This window comes from Dermochelys coriacea, chromosome 3 (genome assembly GCF_009764565.3).
Source record: "Dermochelys coriacea isolate rDerCor1 chromosome 3, rDerCor1.pri.v4, whole genome shotgun sequence".
Lineage (NCBI taxonomy): Eukaryota > Metazoa > Chordata > Testudines > Dermochelyidae > Dermochelys > Dermochelys coriacea.
In genome coordinates, this window is record NC_050070.1 from 191,172,496 (window position 1) to 191,194,345 (window position 21,850).

A 21,850-nucleotide genomic window follows, 5' to 3' on the forward strand; every position below is an offset into this window, starting at 1 on the left:
CTGTCTTTGAGACTGGGAGTATGGCGTGGGCCGGAATCTCTGATTGTAGAACCTATTCTGTTTCTTTTTGTTTGCAGGTACGTAAATGCCAAGGGTTTTCACACACGCCCATGAGTCCTTTAGGGTGTGTAGCGAGACATCGGTTTTGTCTGCAAATAATTTCTGTCCTTCAAAGGGTAAGTCCTCAACCATGGCTTGGACCTTCCTTGGGAATCCGGAGAGATGGAGCCAGGATGCATAGCACATGACAACTGATGTGGCGATGGATCATGTTGCCATGTCTGCAGAGTCAAGGGAAGCCTGGAGGGCTGTCCTGGCGATGAGAGACCCTTCAGAAATGTTTGCTTTGTACTGTTTCTTTTTTGTCATTGGGACATTTTCAATAAAGGTTGACATCTTGGAGAACAGATTGTATGTATATTTAGCCAGCAGGGCCACACAGTTTGGTGCAGGGTGTGTGAATAAAAATTCAGCTCCTTTTGCTGATACCTAATACTTTTTGTTAGACCTCTTACACGAGGGTGGTGAAGTAGCTGGAGTCTGTCATATGATTTTCGCAGGCTCCATATTAGCATCATTTATCTGCAGGGCTATCTTTGCTGATGGGGATGCCTGGAGTATGTCAGTGAGTTTATGTTGGGCTTCTGGTAGTTGTGCCAATGAAATGTCTAGGGATTCAGCAACCCTTTAGAAGAGGTGCTGAAAGGATTTGAAATCATCCCCTGTAGTAGGGGGTGATGGCATTATGATTTCGTCTGGCGACGAAGATGAGATGTGAGCAGGCAGCAAAGTGTCCTGTTCGGCTGTGCGCTCAAGTTCCTCAGCAACTTCCTCTTGTGTTTCAGAGGGTGCCAGACTGCAGGTGAAGGGGACTGGGCTGTTCTGGACCTCGGTGGGCGAGCTGGACTATGGTTCTGGGCCCTAGACATTGCCCATGGATCCCAGTATGACCAGTTAGTTGGGAACAGTATGAGGGTGGTGCCCATAGGTGACCATATTATCCTCGCGTATCTGCAGGTGGTTGTTGACAAGATGGTCCTGGCTTTGGTAAGGAATGATGAAGAGTATATATTATTGCATCATCCTCTTCTTCCTTGTCACTGGAGATGGGGGAGCTGATCTGTAGGGAGTAGTCAGCTGGCTAGGTAGAGATCTGGATGGGGTACACTCGGCGCCAATTAGAGGAGATTCAGGTGTTGAAGCCACTACCAGGTCCGCATGTCTCATGAACTCCGATGGCACCGTGAGGCTCGGTGCTAGGGATAGCATTGTGGACAGCATGGGAGCATGAGTTGAAGCAGCCGATGCCAAGGATTTAGAGCTGTGCGGCACAGGTACCATTGTACCACTCGGTATTGAGATCTTCTTTGGCTCTGTGGGTGCCGAGCTGGAAGGTTTCTCTTTGCTATGTCAACCTCCATTAGAGTGTGCCCACACAGGGTCTTTAGCTTTTTGGGAACAATGAGTGCTGGACGTTCCCAGTGCCTCGCGGTCTGATGCTCTCAGTGCCATCGGTACCGGGGCAGATTTTTCTGTTGGAGATGACTTTCGCTTAGGTGATTCTTGGTGCAGAGATGTCTGTGACTGCTTTTTGGTAGCCTTTCTAGGAGTAGGCTCCTTGGCAGCCAAAGCTGAAGCAGAGACCCTGTCAGAGGCTGCCATTGGCAATTGTTGGCCAGGGGGTGACCTGGACTCAGAGTCAGAGGCTGGTCTGAGAGATTTCTCCATGTTGAGGAGCTTCTGTTGGAGATCCCTGGCTTTTCTTGCCCTAGCTGTCAGTTTTCTGCAGCATGGGCACTTTTGAGTAACATGTGTCTTGCCATGGCAGCGGACATACTGAGCCTGATCGTCAGAAACCAGTATGGATAGACTGCAAGTCAGGCAGCGTTTAAAACCAGGTGCGCTGGGCATGCCTGAGGGAGTGATCTCTTAAGAGAAAAAAAACAGGGGTAAACCCTGTTGAGGTAAAGGCTGTATGCCTGCCGGAGAGGCAGGGGTCGATAGGGAAGATAAAGGAAAAACTTTTTTTTTTTAAGAAATTTAAGAAATTAAAGTAAGTCAATAGATATGGAAACTAACTACAACTAAGCTAACCTATCACTATAAACTAACTACTATAAATCTTATCTGAGGTAAGAGAGGGCACTGCTGATTTCTCTGACTCAAGCCAAAGGAGGTAGAGAAGGAACTGGGGGACGGTTGGCTGCACACCGCTATGTAACCACTCAGAGCGGCGCAAGACAGCTACGGCCCAACCAGGCACTGCTAGCACAAATCTCCGATCATTCTTTACCCCCCCTTAAAAAAAAAAAAGACATTAAAAGTCTGAACTACTACCACCACCGAAGAGGGGAGGTCCCCCCCTGAAAAGAGTGGGAAGCAGGAAATAAAGGTTCTTTCCTTTCTCTTTTTTTATTCCAATGGGATAAACGGAAACTCTAACTATTAAGGGAAATAAAAGAACTATAAGCAACGACTACTTATGGTAATGCTGCAGAGAATGAAGAGACAACTGCTCACTCAGTTTGAGGCCAAATGTTGTTGAGAAGGAACTTTGGGTGGTTCGCCTGCACAGAGCTAGATAGCCTTGATGCAACCTCTCGAGGGAGAGGACATGTTTGGGCCAAATGGACACTGCTACCCAAAATCTCTGATTAGAGGCGCAGAGGCGCAGATACACCTATAATGGAACACCCAGAGGGACACTACTAGAAGAACCGAAAGTTCTGAGTCAGAATGCTTCTCCACACATTGTACAGGAGGTGATAACTCCTCTTCCTGAATAGTAAAAGTCATAAGCAGTCAGTGACCCAGCAGATCTAGATACCAAAGTGAGTCTGGAGGTTGCCAGGAAGGCTCATTTGGTACCATGAGGTCTTTACAGTACTGGAACTCCTTGGATACCAGGTCACAACAGAGCTTGGTACAGCAACCGAGGTTGTTCCTGATGCCGTTGTCAGAGGCGCTGGTGTCAGTATCAAGGGAAGTGTGGATTACAACGAGGCCACTCTCTTGGTAGCAGTAGTGGTCTTTGATTCTGTGTCCTTTACCACTGAGGTATAGGACTTAGATGAAGACTTAGAGTGCTTCACGGTACCTGAGTATTCAGAGCCTCACAATATGCCTCTTGCGGCCTGAGGTCTCCAGTGACCTAAATCTCTTTGCGGAGGAACTCTCTATTCTGGTCCTCTTATCCCACTCCAGTCTTTGAGTGGGAAGCTCTCTGGAGCAGTTACTGGTACCTCACTTGTGCAGAGTGCCAGAGACCGGGTCTCAACGCTGCCTTCCTCTTGAAAGATCTTGGGGACCATGCTCTTGTCAGAGCACTAACAGAAAGAGAAGGTCCTTGTACAAGGGGGTTCTCTGTACCAAGGTCCAAAGCCAGTCTTAAGGCGTACTCCATCATTAAAAATCTATACTTAATTTCCCTTTTTTTACAGGATCTTCCCTTAAAAGAAGTGCAAATCTTGCACTTCCTGAGGATATGAGTCTCCCAAGCAACATATACAGTGAATGTCTGTCACTGACTGGGATAACCTCTCAATAGGAGAAGCACCGTTTAAAACCTGGGGAGCCCAGCATCTCAGATAGAAGAAAAAAACCTTCTGGACCCTTCACAATAGGAAAAAAAAGAAAAGAGTGTGTGTGTGTATTTATTTATTTATTTATGAAAAAGAAAAATAGGAACAACAGTTCCAACAACTATAAGGTACTAATATTCTACAACTACTAAATAACTAACAGTATCTATTATTATAAAGAGAAAACAGGCACACACTAAACTCCATCTCTGGCTGAAAGTGTCTGAGAAGGAACCAAGGGCAGTTCACTCGCATAGTCCTGTTTAGCCTCAATACTGGGCACAAGGATGTATACAGTGCATGTGCAGGCCAAACCGGCACTGCTACCAAAAACCTATAACCAGAGGTGCAGGGCGCACACGTACCTGAAGTAGAGCACCCACAGGGACACTACTTGAAGAATTCGCAATTTCAGTAACCTACTGTACAAAGAAAAATGTACAGCCATCTAAATGTCATTTTTCAATAAATGCGCATATACCAACATTGTTATATTTTAAAAGTGATATTTATTTTTTCAGTCCCCAGAAAAGACAACAATATCATCTATATTATGTAAAAATTATGAGCAAAGGATCATAGATTAGAAAAGACCAATTTTAAGGGAAGTTTTCAAATTGCTTGCTCTCACTTAGGGCATGTCTACACTTACCTCCGGAGCAATCCATCCAGCGGGGGTTGATTTATCGCGTCTAGTGAAGACACAATAAATCGACCACCAAGCGCTCTCCCGTCGACTTTGGTACTCCACCGGAGCGAGAAGCGTATGCGGAGTCGACGGGGAGCGTCAGCAGTCGACCTACCACAGTGAAGACATTGCAGTAAGTAGCTCTAAGTACATCGACTTCAGCTACTCTATTTTTGTAGCTGAAGTTGTGTAACTTAGACCAACTTAGCTTGCCTCCCCATCCCAAGTGTAGACCAGGCCTTAGTCAGGTGTTGAAAGGGAGTAAGAAGTTCCCTGCATGTGCAACCTGCAAAAAGCCTCGGCAAAATAGCAACCCAGCTAACTAAGATGATCTCTATGAGTATGCAAGTTCTTCAAAAAGATCTCTATGTACACAAATTAGTCTTGTTGTATAAATGTCAGTATTCATGAGGGAGTTTGGGGTTTTATCTTTTTATTTATGTAAGAAACACTAGACAAAGTTATTTGATGGAAATATATTGTAGCGGCTCTACATTACTTTTTAAATAAATATCTATAATGTTGGCTGTAATGTTATACATTTATTTAAAATAGCACAATTTTGAGTTTAATTCAGGAGCAAAAATTTCATCAAATGCAAGTTACCACATAATATTCTATTACTGTATTTGGAGTTACATTGACTTCGGCTGAACTTAAAATACTCACAATAATCAATCTCACAAAAGCAAAAGAAAACAAAGACCCATTTTAATTAATGTAAATTAACTGTTCCTACCTGACTGGCATCTTTTACATGTATGTTATCAATCAGTTTGCATAGCAACCAAAAATATTCCTTACAACCAGATCGTAACACTGGTTCCTCTTCATAATCCTCTATCTGTGAAAAGAAACGCCTTTTTATTCACAAATATGCCTGATAAAAAACTTGCTTAACTTAAACTGTGATAAAACAAGATGATAAATCCATTAACTGCTATAGGACTTATTATTTCTGACTTAAATGAGAATGATGGAAAGCAGTTGCAATTCATCTTTAACATAAAGCTGGAATGAATAGTTAAAATTCTTACCCGGACAGGTTTCAATGCCTGAGCATCAGGAAGAAATTTTAATAATGTTGATGCAGCCAGTAGCAGAAAGGATCGATTAATTGAGTCTCCCCCATCCAAACCACAGAGAGATAATTTGTACAGCCCATTACAGGACTCATGGCGAACTGCAGTCTTCAAGAAAAAAAATTTCATATAAAATCAAATTGTTAAAATAATACTGCATACGCTATTTCCTTTTTCACTTTTGTCTAATATATGTACATACTTAACAGTTCTCCAAACACTATTAGACAACTCTGGCAGAGTATATTTCTATAGAAGTATCTTTTATAAAGTGCGTCATTGTCCAAACTATCTAAAAACTACAAACTAACTACTAAAACTACAAGAACTATTTACACTAAAATTGTCAGAAAAAAACACTAAGAGAAGGATTGCCAAACAATGAGGGGTTCAAGCAACCATCACGGGAGGTAAGAAGGAACTGAGGGGAACAGGGTTGGCAGGGCCCTTTATAACAATGCTATGAGCATGCAACACCAGAGGGTGCTGGAGCCAACCCAACAGATACCACAAAGGGAAAAAATTCTGGCAGCTGTGCCGGGGTGCACATACACCTACATTGGAATGGACATGTGCAAGCACTTGAAGAAGAGCAGGAGTATATAATGGAAACTGATTAACTGTACACCTTTAACTGTACATGTTGCAACTGGCATTTGCTATATTTTGACTAAAAAAAGAAAGGTTAAACAGTCTTTTTTAAAAAAACAACAAGGAGTCCGGTGGCACCTTAAAGATTAACAGATTTCTTTGAGCATACACTTTCGTGGGTAAAAACCTCACTTAGAATTTTTACACACAAAAGCTTATGCTCAAATAAATCTGTTAGTCTTTAGCCACCAGACTCCTTGTTGTTTTTGTGGATTCAGACTAACACAGCTACCCCATGAGTCTTTTTTAAGTAATAGCATCAGTAGGCAACACACTCCTCTGAATTCGAATATGCAATGATCTTTCCATTATCTTACCTCTGGAATAAGAAGGGTAAGTTTCTTTAGCCAATCTTGTAAATGATCACTATCTGCCAGGCTGGATTTCACCAAAGAACAGCAGTGGGCCCAACTCACCAAGAGCCACATTGAATAATGAGTAACTAAAGGGATGAGAGGTAGAATAAAGTCACCATGTAATTTCTACATTAAAACGCTTTTTGCGTTGAACACTCACAAAGGACAAAAGCATATAACATCTCTCTCTCACTTGTGATAATGAGTGACAAAGGACCCTCATTTTGGCATTCAGAATGCCACCAAAGCTGAAGTAATATATCCATTTGGTTACTAAATGTTGACTCTCTTTCTTAATTACACTATACTAATGAGACACCATTCTGAGGCACAATTTCTTCCCTGCTTCCCCACTGCTCAAGAGGTGGGAGGTAATCTGCTGATAGACCATATCAGCACTAAATTATGGCACTCCCTGAACCAGCTCAACTTTCCCTACTCCTCTCTTCCCAACAGCTAAGGGCTAATTTCTAGCAGGTGATACAGGATGTCAGAATTCTGGTTCCAAAATCTACAGATAGACCACTCTCAGGCCCTTGGTGACAGGATACAGACGAGGAGTCCAGAACACGGCCTAAGGCTAGGGGGAGATGCCTGTGTATTTATGAACATACAAACTGTAACTTGACAATGGCTCCTATACAAAGAATTCTCACAGGAATAATCTTCGGGAGGTATGGGGGGATTGCTGGTGGAATCAAAGACTGCTGCCAGTCAAAATACAGGTGAATATTCATGTCACTTTTACAGTCTTAATGTGAACCTATTTGGAAGGCAACAATTTCCCCAAGCAGCTTTCTCAGGCAGGACTCTTCTGTAGACTGAGCCTCAGGTTGAAGCTTTGTACTTATCTAAAAGAAGCTCCAGGGGAGATTCATGGTGCAAATACTATCTGCCTTGCTCTGGGGATGTGAACCCTCACCTAGGGCACAGCAGCTCCAGTGACACAAGGGAACACACAGAATCATAGAATATCAGGGTTGGAAGGGACCTCAGGAGGTCATCTAGTCCAATCCCCTGCTCAAAGCAGGACCAATCCCCAACTAAATCATCCAAGCCAGGGCTTTGTCAAGTCTGATCTTAAAAACTTCTAAGGAAGGAGAAAAAAAGAAGAGGAGTACTTGAGGCACCTTAAAAACTCACAAATTTATTTGAGCATAAGCTTCATCGGATGCATCCGATGAAGTGAGCTGTAGCTCACGAAAGCTTATGCTCAAATAAATTTGTTAGTCTCTAAGATGCCACAAGTACTCCTTTTCTTTTTGCGAATACAGACTAACACGGCTGCTACTCTGAAACCTGTCATTATGTAAGGAAGGAGATTCCACCACCTCCCTAGGTAACCCATTCCAGTGCTTCACCACCCTCCTAGTGAAAAAGTTTTTCCTAATATCCAATCTAGACCTCCCCTACTGCAACTTGAGACCATTACTCCTTGTTCTGTCATCTGCTACCACTGAGAACAGTCTAGATCCATCCTCTTTGGAACCCCTTTCAGGTAGTTGAAAGCAGCTATCAAATCCCCCCTCATTCTTCTCTTCTGCAGACTAAACAATCCCAGTTCCCTCAGCCTCTCTTCATAACTCATGTGTTCCAGTTCCCTAATCATTTTTGTTGCCCTCCACTGGATGCTTTCAATTTTTTCACATCCTTCTTGTAGTGTGGGGCCCAAAACTGGACACAGTACTCCAGATGAGGCCTCACCAATGTCGAATAGAGGGGAACGATCACGTCCCTCAATCTGCTGGCAATACCCATACTTACACAGCCCAAAATGCCATTGGCCTTCTTGGCAACAAGGTCACACTGTTGACTCATATACAGCTTTTCATCCACTGTAACCCCTAGGTCCTTTTCTGCAGAACTGCTGCCTAACCATTCAGTCCCTAGTCTGTAGCGGTGCATTCTTCTGTCCTTTCAACTGCATTAGCTGGGATGAATCAAACCCATGGTCTGTAATAGTTGTATGATATTTTCGCTATCATCAATTAATACAAATTAGCTATTTTCTACAGCACTAACCTTCATGTCTTGACCTGTGATCAGACTGAGCTTTCAACACCCTGTGCAGGAAGAAAATCAAACCAATTAAATGTTACTACAGAACAAAATAAATATATTATACCTGAAAATGTAAGAACTGAAAATGTACTTTTCTCATATTCACTTAAAATATATTCTTCCTCTCATAAAGTATAATTTTAAAAGTAATTTTACTCTCAAATGTGACTATAATGGCATTATAGGATTCCATGTTTATTGTCACTCAATAGCTTCCACATAAATTCATTTCAGTTTATAAAGAAGACAGTTTTTCTAACTATTGGGCCTGAAAACTCAAGCTGGAATCAAAAAGTAAAGGTGCTTTTCTTTCTGGTGCTACCACATATCACCAACATTTGTAAGTTTGTTGATACAACCTTATACAACAAATACAGAAGGTACATCTAAATAAGCCAAAACACTAATTGTCAAAATGTAGTCCTCAGGTGGCATCGTACATAAGTTTACACACACATTATCAACACCAAATAGCGAATGGGCACAGGAAAAGCACACATAGCATTCAAGCAAATTTATTTTAATCTTTTCTCCTTCATACTGTCCTGTAATCTTTTCTCCTTCACACTGTCCTGTAATCAAGACCTGTAACTGCTGCAGAGAGGGCACAGAAGTGGCTCTGGGAATGAGATGGTTCATGAAAGGATCATACTGTGGTCCATCATGTGAAATAAGTCTGAGAACCACTTGCCTAAATTAATGAAATGAACTATACAACTATAGTTTAGTTTATGTTTCATCCCTTTATTCATTTCTGACCTTTGAAAAACCATAGATTTAAGTTTAAAGCTATCATGAAAATGCATACTTTTTTTAAACCTTACTACATAAATAAAAAGTTATTGTACCTAGGAGCCAAGTTGTCATACGTATAAGCAACTGACATAAGTCGCTGAATCAAACTTGTTCCCTGGACAAGTACAAGGAATACCTTTAAAAATTGAAGTTAAAAGAAAAAAGTTAATATAACAATGGGGTTAGATTATACACATTATGTCAATTTTAAAACAAACCAAAAACTGCATGGGTGAGTGACTATACAAGACACATTGGCAGTAAACACACAGTTTTGCATTGTAATTCTCACTTATAGCAGGACCAAAATCCCTATCTTACAATAGTTCACTGTTTTTAACATTATTAATATTAATATGTTGTCCCTTTTAGCATGTAAAATATAATATGAAAACCAAGCTTAAAAAAACGTTACTGTTGGGGGTGGAAGAATAATAGGGACTTAACAGGTAGGTTCTAGCACTGTTCAACACTAGGTGTGATGGGCCATCTTCCAAAGCAGGAATTGATGGAGGAAACAAAACATAAAACAATGAGGAGTACGGTGGCACCTTAAAGACTAACAGATTTATTGGGGCATAAGCTTTCGTGGGTAAAGAACCCACTTCTTCAGATGCATGGATCACAAAAGCTTATGCCCAAATAAATCTGTTAATCTTTAAAGTGCCAGCGGACTCCTTATTGTTTTTGTGGATACAGACTAACTCGGCTACCCCTCTGAAACTTGAAACAAAACATAAAAAGTAATCATCAGAACCATTCAGAAATACCCATTTACTCTGTGTCTTTGGGACATTTTGCACATAAACTTGTAAGTCTAGATTTTTAAAACTGCACATCTTTAATCTAATTTTAGTTAATTATTTTATTTCCTGATATGTCACCTCTAGCGTTTAGATTCATTTTTTAATAATTGTTTTTCAATACGCTATTTCCTCATTTGATTAAAAAGTAATAATATTTTTCACTTCACATCCCCCTTTGATTGATAAAATAAAACATCTCCCCTACAGCATGTGGATATTTGTATATATAGTTTGTTTCTTACCTCTGTGAGACGAGGTATATGAAGGCCCTTTACATGATCTCCTGCCGTCTTCCTTGATTTCCCTGGCCAAGTTCTTTTTCTGTGACTCTCTGCTACACCAGACCAGGCAAAGACATCATGATAAGCTAAATCCAAATCTGAGGGATCTACTGCAAACTGGCATATCAACTTCAGCAAGCAAGCAAGACAGTCTAGCTGCCACTGTGGATAAGAAGAAAATGCAATTTTCCTTTTTCACAAATTCTAGTAATTCTTTGTCTATTTTGGAACTTGAAACACAAAACGTAAATGTCCTACAAAGCTAAGAACTAAAGTACTAATTGGCAAGAGCTAACAAGACTTGTACTAGACATTACAGAAACTGGAGCTGGTATTAAAATCTTTTATTTCTTACAAAAAGAGTATTTTCAAGAACTAGTCCAAATTACAGGTACAGTTATGAGATATGATATTCTCTGCAGAAGATTCAGTTTTACAGCGTACAGCATTTTAGGCATTTATATTTAACTCAGAAAGCAATATTTAATTTGTTACTCTTTTAAATTACACAATTACTTATGTAGAGACAAACTACATTAAAAATACCATTTTCTATTGTAATGTCACAAAGAGATGAAAACTTCTGATTCACTCAGTAATTTCTGATTTTTTTTTCCTCCTATTTCCTTCTGGGACTCCGATCTCCAAGGATTTCACATGTACTATTACTCCTGCATGTACATTTGCCCAGCACAACCAGCAGGAGTTGTACCATACAAGCGAAACTAACACAATCATAGGCCCAGATCATACGAACAGATACACTAGCATAGCTCTCTATACCCATTCAGAATCCCACTGAATCTATAAGACTGCACAGGTGCAGGAGTCTACACTAGAATATTTATTTGCAGGGTCAGTGCCTTAGTTGCAATTTGCCACTCCTCCTCTTGCAAACCTAAATGCAAGATCAACTAAGGCACTAATAGAATCTTGGGTTTATGCTGGGAATGGAGAGAAATACACAGCATCTCCTTTCTCCTGACACTGCTCCAGAGAGAGCATCAACAGATGTGAAGCATCATGAGAGAGTTAGAGAAGTGTATATCACACGTATTTATACAAATTCGAAAGAGAAAAAACTGAAAAAACAAAGCTCAAAAATATTCTCCTTCCATAAAAAATAAAGCTAATTTTTTTCAGTATGAGATACTTTAAATATCCTAAACACTGAAACATACACAAGCCATGACACTTTATATTTACAACATGACAAAATGCTCACGCTGGAAACAAACAGATAAAACAAACTCAGTCTAACAAATACAAACTGAAAAGAAATCCGAACTGCAAAGTAATATCCAACATAAGGAGAGTTTATCTCACATTAATGGATAGATGAATAGTGATGATAAGATACAGAATTTCATAGAATCGTACAACTGGAAGGGAATTCGAGAGGTAACTCTAGCCCAGTCCCCTGCAGTCAAGGCAGGACTAAGCATTATCTCATCTCTGACAGGTGCTTAACCTATTCTTAAAAACCTCCAGTGACGGAGATTCCACAATCTCCCAAGACAATTTATCCCAATGCTTAACTCCCTGAAACTTCAGAAGTTTTTCCTAATGTCCAACCTAAACCTCCCTTGCTGCAATTTTAGCCCATTGCTTCCTGCCCTATCCTCAGAGGTTAAAAAGAACAATTTTTCTCCCTCCTCCTTGTAACAATCTTTTAAGTACTTGAAAACTGTTATCATGTCCCCCCTTCAGTCTTCTCTTCTCCAGACTAAAGAAACCCATTTTTTTTTCACACTTTCCTCATGGGACATGCTTTCTAGACCTTTATTCATTTTTGTTGCTCTTCTCTGGACTTTCTCCAATTTGTCCACATCTTTCCTGGAATTGGACACAATACTCCAGCTGAGGCCTTATCAGAATAAAGTAGAGGGGCAGAATTACTTCTTGTGTCTTGTTTAAAACACTCTTGCTAAGACATCCCAGAATGATGTTTGCTTTTTTTGCAACAGTGTTACACTGTTGATTTATATTTACCTTATAATTAAAGCTAAGATTTTGTCATGGTTATTTTTAGTAAGAGTCACTGACAGGTCAAGGGCAATAAACAAAAATTTATGGAAGCAGTGACCTGTCCGTGACTTTTACTAAAAATAACTGTGACAAAATGGGGAGTGGGGGGCTCCAGCTCCCAAAGCTGCTGCAGCTCCATGGTTTCCCCCACCACCGTGCTGGCTGGGAGCTGCAGGGTTCCCCCTCTGCCCATGGCAACTGAAACCTGCAGAGATCCAGGGTGACCATATTTCCCAAAGAGAAAACGGGACATCCCCAGCTGCTCGCCCTGGCCGCCCCGCATCCTCCCCCTGGCGAGGCTGTTGCCTGTCACTGGAACCCTGCTGCAGCCCCGCTGGGTGCCAGCTCCAATCCCGCAGCCCTTGGGGCTGAAGCAGAAAATGTCACGGAGGTCTTTGGAAGTCATGGATTCCAGCTTGGTATCATCCACAAACTTTATAAGTGTACTCTCTATCCATTATCTAAATCACTAGTGAAAATATTGAACAGAACTGGAAACAAGAGTGATCCCTGCAGTACCCCATGCAAAATGTCCTTCCAGCTTGACTGTGAATCACTGATAACTGTGCTCTGGGAACAGTTTTCCAACCAGTTATGCGCCCACCTTATAGTGGATAGATGAATAGCGAATAGGGAATTGTATTTCCCTAATTTGTTTATGAGAAGATCATGCAAGACAATATCAAAAGCCTTACTAAAGTCAAAATAGACAGCATCTACTGCTTCCTCTCTATCCACAAGGCTTGTTACTCTGTCAGAGAAAGCTATTAGGTTGGTTTGACATGATTTGTTCTTGACAAATCCATGCTGATTGTTACTTATCACCTTATTAACATATAGGTGTTTGCAAATTGATTGCTTAATTATTTGCTTCATTATCTTTCCAGGTACTGCAGTTAAACTGACTGGTCTATTATTCCCCAAGGTTGTACTTATTCCCCTTTTTACAGATTGGCTCTATATTTGCCCTTTTACAGTCGTCTGGAATCTCTACCATCTTCCATGAGTTTTCAAAGATAATCACTAATGGCTCAGACATCTCCTCAGTCTGCATCTTGAGTATTCTTGGATGTATTTCATCAGGCCCTGGTGATTTGAAGACATCTAATTTGTCTAAGTAATTTTTAACTTGTTCTTTCCCTATTTTAGTCTCAGATCCTACCTCATTTTCTCTGGCATTCACTATGTTAGACATCCAATCGCTACTAAATTTTCTAGTGAAAATGGAAACAAAATTAAACGAATGAACAAAATATATTAAATGGACTAACACCAGTGTGCACTGTTAGGGAATTTCCTTATTAACCCCTTGACTGTAGTGGTAGTGATTTCTCTCAATGCCAACAATGGGTTATGTACCAAGAAATAAACACAATACTGCTTTAAAGTAAGGTTGAGAAGTACAGGTTTCCCCTTGAAACCACTGATCAACTCCCCTTTTAAATATATTTTTGTTTTCCAATATTCTCATCATGTTATTGCAAACTTAAGCTCTGATCCCACAGTCAGGTCTGTGCAGATGCAAAGCTCCGCATGTATGAATCCAGAAAATAGTTTTCAATCTGGGGGTTAGAGAGAGGGGGTGTATTATTTTTTAGTTCTACAAACCAGCACATTTTTTATTAGGACTACAGAAAAAATAATAAATAAAATAAAATACAGAAAAGATATAAAAGTGTGGTCACAAAATAGTAAAAAGTCAGATTGATAAAAATAGTAATGTTTTTAAAAGGGAGATTAAAACTACAATTATTCCAACAATTTACATTTCCCAAAAAAAGAATACTATATTGTACAATTAGTGTTTATTGGCATCAATTTAGCAGCTGGTTTGTATCCATTACAGATAGAAGCACTCAATAAACAAGTTTCAATGCACAATAATTGGCTTATCAGCAACACTTTTCATTGTTCATTTTATATTGTTCATTTCTTCTCTTTTTCTACAGAAAAGGTGCAAGTAAATATAAAAAAGTTTGCTAGCAATGGAAGCACTCAAATGGGATAACTATCTTATAGCTGGTAAACACTGACTTGTCACCTACCACAGTCCATGGTTCCTGCTCTTTAGGCTCTAGAATTCCCGAATTAAAAATTTCTAACAATTGTTGAAGCCCTCCAGCAGCAACAAACTGTAAGTAAATTACGATAATGTAAGAAAAATCAGGTACATAATGTATTTAAAACTCCTTGTCTCAGTTACAAGATACACAATTAAAATCAGAAATAAAACATTGATAAATTATGCTGTTACTTATTTTTTTAAGGACATGAGAAAAATTTACATAAAAATATAATAAACTGAGAGGCGTGACCTTTGGCAAAAAACACTGAAGTTAGTTAAGAATTTTATTTTTCATTAATCATATAGGCCCAGGAATTGAGATTTCCTGACAGCATCCTAATGCAAAAAGTATTATGTGCTAATAGTATGAACTTGAAATCGAGAGACTCCAAGGAGTGAAACATAATATTAAAATCTTATACTATCTTAAAAGAACTTTCATTTTATGTCATTTTGAAAAATCTACATTACATATTACAAAATACGTAAGTAAATCAAACCTTGCAGCTCCAGGTATTTTTACTATTTTCTATTTGATCTTCACTTGAATCATCCGAGTCTGGATAAAGGTCACTATAACTTCCCTGAGGATAAACAGAAAAATAAATTACTGTATCAATGCTAGAATTTAAAGTAATAAATATTTCACCCATAAGAATTTGGACTTAGAAACAAAAACATTTATTTTTCTACTATATAAGAAGTTATATTACCGTAGACTCTCGCCTTATTCTTCTGTTAGGCTTGCCCAAAGCTTCAATGATTTCAAGTGCATACAAAAGTTTATGGGCACTTTTTATTCGCAGGAGATCCTTCCAACTAAATCCATCATTACCCTTACAAAAAAGTTAAGAAAATTAAATCCAATGTTGACCTGACCAGAGGCAAAAGTAATTGCATTTTTGAAGAGACAATGGCAAGTAATTTGAAGAGACAATGCCAAAACAGATCCTAGTTCGAGCTTGCAGTTACAAAATCTATCATAATATCTAAACAACAATTTAAGTTATATTTTTAAAATATTTTAAACATGTGTACATTGGGATTATATGACAGCTTTCCCTCTCCCTGCCTTCACTAAATTTTGGGAGAACCTCTGCAGGGCCATTTATAAATTTGTGAAGGGTGTGATTACTGCTGGTTAGCACAGCAGAGAATGGATAACCTAATCTTTCCTGCCCACCCTTCCTCCCGGTCTCTTCAACACGTATTCAATATGCTAGATTCCTGAGTTTCAAAACATGATTGTTACATTAAAAGACCATCAAAAAGGCAAACAGGAAAGCAGAATCAGACCCCACTACATAATCCAACCTAATCAAAGAATAAAATAATCTGTCCAATTAAATTTATCCAGGGAAAATAAAACATTTTGACCCCTGCAGCCAGCTTCTCTCTTTGCCCTTAACGTCTACTTACTTGCTGACACGAAGAGTTACAAGAGGATTGCTGGCAAAGTAAGAAAATTCTTACTTTGGATGCCAAGTAAGGAAATTCTTCCATTTAGCCAAATACATTTTTGCTGGCAAAAATCCCAGTAGTTTTGCCTCTTACAATTCTTTCATTTAAATTCGTTTTGTTCTTAGTGTTTTATTTTCCTCAGGTACATTCAATCACAATTAAAGAGAGATCTTCCACTACTCTTATTCACAACTTCTTCAGTCAGCTACAATTAGGGGGGACCCTCACATACCTGAACTTTTTACTGCCCATTAATGGGTACTGAAATGATGACCCAACATTTTATTTTCATTAGCAATCATCTCTGAAACATCAGAAAACATGTTACTATACACACTCAGCTCTGTACGTACATGTGGTTGGTTCATATTGGAAAGTTGCTTAAAATTCACACATTTGCTCCTTTTACATTAAAAATGCTCAGAAGTACTTCAGAATTCAAGATACTTATCCCAACAACATTTACCCAAAAAAAAGTATAACTGAAATTGAATCATATGTTACCCAACATCCTCCATATTGTTATAACAATATATAAAATTCTAAATTCTCTCCCATTCAAAATTATTACAAAAAAAATTCATACCTCAATTAATGCAAGTTTTAAATTTAACCTAATCTAAGCACACCCAGAACAGTAGGTGGTTGCTATTGTATTTTCTAATTATGTAAAGCTGGAGTGAGGGATTTAAAACAAGGCACCTGGAAGGCAAATAATAACATAAGATTCAGTTTTAAAGCCACATAAAATTTGGAGGCTAGAGTTCAAGAATATTGCTTTAGGATCAAAAAGGCAAACAGGAAAGCAAATATCTGAGGTTATTTACTTCTAAAATGAAACCCACAGAATTCTTGAAAAAAGTAATAAATTGCTTCAACCTACTTTGTACAACTCAAGATGTATGAGATTTAATTTCAGCATGAACCAGTAAAGTCACTAGAGACAACATTCACTAATAATTTTACTTATTTAATTCTTGTTTACAAAAATAAAACCCATTACCTTTAAAGACACAAATCTGGAAACTAAATTAGAAAAGCTACAGGCTTCTTTTGATTTTTATTTCAACAAAGTAAGAGAAGAATAGGTGAAAATGGTCTCCTCTTTTTTTATTTTCTCACTATACCCAAGACAAAGCCAGAGAATATATATGTCTCTGTGACCTGTCCTGATGTATTATTATTGAAACTGTTCTGTCTTTCATTCAAGACAATGTCTCCCTTGCAGAAATTGGTTATTTTTTACTTAACTCTGTTGGATCAATCATCATTGAATTTTGGGTAAATTGTAAAAAGCCTAACTGAACTGCAGATTATATACATTTAAAACAAACACTGTTGGCTGACCTGTTCATCTGAAATATTTTGGAATGCCTGTAACATGTTAGGACACGTAGGTAGAAGCATTAACAGTTCCCAGACACGTCTGGACAGGTTTTCTGCATGAAGGTGGAGTTCTTCACATCTTGCACTCTAACACACACAAAAAAATCTATTACTATTAATAGTTTCTTAAGAAAAGCAACCTCACTGACATTTTAGGGTTTGAAGTTTATTTATTTATTAATATTTTAAACAAAAGCAATTCATTCTCAAATTAAAGTTTATTAAATACATCTATAAATACAGCATGATAGTTTAGGTCTCACTGAAACAGAAGAAAATTAAGTTACTTTATGCACTACAATATAAAGACATGCACAAAGATTCAGTGTAAATAAATCCTGGATTTAAATACACAACTACTGATTCCAATAAATTCCCAATGTAAGTCCCATTGGTTTATATGGACTTATACGAGAGATGAATATGAGTCACTGAGTTGTACAATATATCTTTAAAAATATGTTTTCAAGCCAAATCCCCTTACTAACCATCATACATGTTTTTAATAGTACATATCCTTTCCAGAGCAATATATTTTTTAGAGTAACAGTAAATAATATGTTTTAGAGTGGCAGCCGTGTTAGTCTGTATCTGCAAAAAGAAAAGGAGTACTTGTGGCACCTTGTAGCTCACGAAAGCTTATGCTCAAATAAATTTGTTAGTCTCTAAGGTGCCACAAGTACTCCTTTTCTTTTTAGTAAATAATATCATACCATTTTGATTATAAAAAGCTTATATATTTATATCTATAGATATAACATTAAATATACAGATAGAAATATTAGATGTATATGATGCTTGGAAACCATGGTGAGGGGCCATCAGAAGTAGACAGATCGGACAAAAATTAAACTAGACATAGTCAATCATCCTAATTAAAGATCACTAAATTACCTCACTATCTTCCATAGCCATTTCACCAGAAGGAGGTTTAAAAGATGCAAGCATCTCTAACAAATCAAAAAGGGTGGTAAGATGAGGTTCTTGCAAAAGTAAAAGCATTGGAATGTTGTCCTTCTGAGGAGGAGGTAAGCAAGATGCTGGAAGCTGAACACCTTCACCTTTACGCTCCCTCCGTGGTGCACCCAAGGATACAAACACCATCTAGAAACAAGGGGGAGGAGCAGGAGATAGAAAGAGACTATTTTAACAACACAACTACAATGACCATTTTTTAAACCAGAAACATCTTATAAATAAGAATAGAATTAAGAACCTGGTTTTGGAAGATACATTAATATCTTCACTGTTGATCCTTTATCTAACTATGTTTCAATAGAATGTCACAATTCAAAAATGACATACATTGGGCAGCACTGGAGATTTACTTTGATTTTGCCTGACATGGTAAGTACGAAAGGTGGAAGCAGCAGAGTGATTAATTAAAAAGTAATTAATTCAAATGTGTGCTAAACTTAGGTGTTCAGATCCTCTAAAGTTGCCTTTTTCTTTGGACAGGGAGGAGTGACAAAGGGAAGGGTTGTGAAAGGTCGGGTCTGCAGTGGTTGTAAGGTTAATTCTCCTTCCTGCAAAGTAAACATGTCCTATCTTTCTTAGACACTGGGGCTGGATTCACACCCTAAGGAAGCTTGCTCATGTCCTGGGCAGTAGGTTGATCTGGGCTGCAAGCCTTGATAGGCCTTAGAATAAATGAAGATGTGATAGGGATTCTAGACCTTTATGAGTTGGTTTACAGGATGCTTTGGATTTAAGCATCAAAAGGGAGAAAGGAGACTCCTGACAGCTTCAATGGCTGTTGCCCTCCCTCTTTTCCCTGCTCTCATGTCAAAATGCTTTGAGGCACTGTTCATAAAATCAAACAGCTGTGACCATTTGGACAAAATCTTAGTGTTTGACGTTATTTTCACCAGCCCCTGCTTTTCTCTACAAAAGATAAATGGTTACAAATTTTACTTTGATCTTTCAGCACGTACTACTTCACATCTACTAATACACCCAGAATGTGCCTTTTTAAACCAGAACTACCTTTTACAACAGTAAGGCAATAGAACAGCAGAATGTAAATGTATGTTAATAGGAACTAACTGTAATTTTATTTTGGGTGTAAAGGGGGTGTATGCTATACAGCAGAAAACAATACAATGGTTTTAGAAAACAGTCAGATGATGCCAAAGTGAATTTTACATTTTACCACCTAATACACTTACTGGTCATCACATGACAAAAGCAGAATGCCAAATGATCTTTTTATCTTTAAGTCTTATCTTTACACTGATAATACCTGCATATCCTTAAAGCCCAATTCATGAAGTGTTTTTTCATCATAATCAGTTGTTAGTTCATGCCCAGATGAAATCATTCTCACAGGTCCCATGAGACCACCTACAATAAAGCACAACATAATGAATTTCTGGAATTTCATTGGCTATTTAAAAAGCATAATTTTTAAAAGTAAAATGAATATTAACATTGATACTGCATCTGCTGAAAATTTTTACAAAAACAGCTTCCTGGTAACTCTCAGGGCCTGACCTAAAGGCCCCTGAAGTCAATGGGAATCTTTCCACTGACTTCATTGACCTCTGAATCAGGTCCTTAATTATTTCCTTAGCAGTATGATTCAATTATATCTTGTAATAAAAAAGGCACAGGGAAAAAATCTGTCTTATAGGGAGGAAAGAGAGATAATGGATAAATTCCACATTGAAAGAACTATCATTAAGTTCTTCCAGAGCTGGAAAATTATTCTATAAGCGTTTATTTTAAATACTGATAGTTTTACTAAGTTTGAATGCCATAGAAATTTTCTTCTAATTGCCCCTAAAGTGTGTACCATTAAATCACTATAAAGCTCTATAATCTTCTAAATGAAGAATCTAGGTCTGAAGGATCCAAAAAGGTTCACATTTATCTGCTGTTAAGACTGGAAGAAACGCAGGTGGCAGAGGGAACCATTCCTCCCCTTTTGTAGCCTTGCTTTGGTACATGTGGGAACACAGAATGGAAGAACCGGAGGGGCAGGTGAGAGCTCTAACACATGCTGCTATAAGGAGAAGGTTTCACTTTCCAAGCTGTATTGGTCAGTGCAGCCCCTGACTGGGAACATAGTGAGGCCACCTGAAGGAAAACCAGCAAACAGTGTAACCAATCTTAGAGCCTATCTACCTCCAACTTTCCACAATGAATAGTTTGTCTCACTCTGTTATATGCTGCTTAACATATATTTTGTTCATAATTTCCTCTTCAACCTCTCTAGTAAAATTTATTTATAATTAAGACAATGTGAATTGGAGGTTTCATCTGTTAAGACAGATAGTCATTGTTTGTGAACATCAGAAAGAATCTGACTTCTGACCTTATAGCAGGCAGAAGCTGGAGTGAAATAATGGCTTAGGCTCTGTCAAAAGCAAAGACCCTGCCAATGGAATAGCCATCTAAACAGTGATGAAACGGGGCTGGCAAAGGTCACAGAGTACTGAAAGTGCCAAATGGTGTGGCAAGGCACCAGTCACAGTCATAAACAGAGCAAATTAAAAAGAAAGCAAAAGTGAAGAGGAGGTTACTCACCTGTAACAGGAGGTTCTTTGAGATGCGTGGTCCCTATCTATATTCTACTGAGGGTTATGTGCATATGCCATGTGCCTAGAGCGGGAACTTCTCAAAGTAGTAGTGTCCATCGGTCCACTCATGCACCCTGGTACCACTTCATGGTTCCACCAGAGGCAATAAAGGGCATGGCGGACCGAACACGCCTTCAGTTCCTTCTCCACAACTAATCTACCAAATCCAGAGCAAAGGTGAAGAAAGGAGGGATTGGAATACAGGTAAGTAACCACCTTCTCTTTGAGTGCTGGTCCCCATTGTATTACACTAAGGATGATTAACAAGCAGTACCTTGATAGGAGGAGGGTGCAAGGAAGATGATGGAACTGTAGAACACAGGACCGATGGACCAAACAAGTCAACCATCACAGAGCCTTACACCAAGGCATAGTGAGAAAAAACGGCATGCACTGAACTGCATGTGGCTGGCTTATATATGTTCATAAGGGGCACATCATGGACCAGGACCAAAGTTGATGCTTGTGCTCTCATGGAATGGGCCCTTATCCCACCTGGTAGGAAATGCCATGACAAGTGATTGCACTGTGGAACCCGCTCCGAGATTCTCTGGGTGAAGAAGGCCTGCCCCTGAATTCTCTCTGCTATGGCAATAAATAGTTTAGGACAGAATGGTCTCATCCTCTGTAGGTAAAGGGCCAGGGCCTTATGTATATTGAGGGAGTGAAGCTGTTGTTCCTCCTTTGAGGTGTGCAGTTTGGGAAGGAAGGTGGGCAAATGTATGGGTTGGTCAAGGTAGAAGTAGGAAGCCACTCTCAGTAGAGATATGGGATGTAAGTGCAGTGAGACCTTGTCCTTATGGAAGGTAGTGAAAGGAGGATTGGCCATCATGGCCCCAGTTCACCAATCCTTCCTACAGAGGTAATAGTGACCAGGAAAATGACCTTCATGGAAAGAAAAGAAAGGGAGCAAAAGGCCAGAGTTTCAAAGGGCAAGCTCATCAATGCCATAAGGACTAGGCGGATGTCCCACTGAAGAACAATAGGCTGAACAGCAGGGTATTTGCATACAAGGCCCTTCCAGAATC

General features: G+C 39.0%; 1 protein-coding gene across 7 annotated transcripts in view; it reads right to left on the minus strand.

Moving 5' to 3' along the window:
- USP34 (ubiquitin specific peptidase 34) overlaps positions 1–21,850 on the minus strand; it is a 267,844-nt gene that overhangs the window by 106,158 nt on the left and 139,836 nt on the right. For 6 of the 7 annotated variants that reach the window (XM_043511969.1, XM_043511968.1, XM_043511967.1 and 3 more), the window contains 12 exons: positions 19,484–19,584; positions 18,136–18,345; positions 17,203–17,328; positions 15,108–15,230; positions 14,895–14,978; positions 14,375–14,461; positions 10,263–10,463; positions 9,268–9,350; positions 8,381–8,421; positions 6,320–6,444; positions 5,307–5,459; positions 5,009–5,113 (listed from right to left, as the gene is read on the minus strand). In XM_043511969.1, coding sequence (XP_043367904.1) covers positions 5,009–5,113; positions 5,307–5,459; positions 6,320–6,444; positions 8,381–8,421; positions 9,268–9,350; positions 10,263–10,463; positions 14,375–14,461; positions 14,895–14,978; positions 15,108–15,230; positions 17,203–17,328; positions 18,136–18,345; positions 19,484–19,584 — 1,439 coding nt within the window. The remainder of the gene's footprint in view (positions 1–5,008; positions 5,114–5,306; positions 5,460–6,319; positions 6,445–8,380; positions 8,422–9,267; positions 9,351–10,262; positions 10,464–14,374; positions 14,462–14,894; positions 14,979–15,107; positions 15,231–17,202; positions 17,329–18,135; positions 18,346–19,483; positions 19,585–21,850) is intronic. The other variant, XM_043511970.1, reaches the window with a different exon arrangement.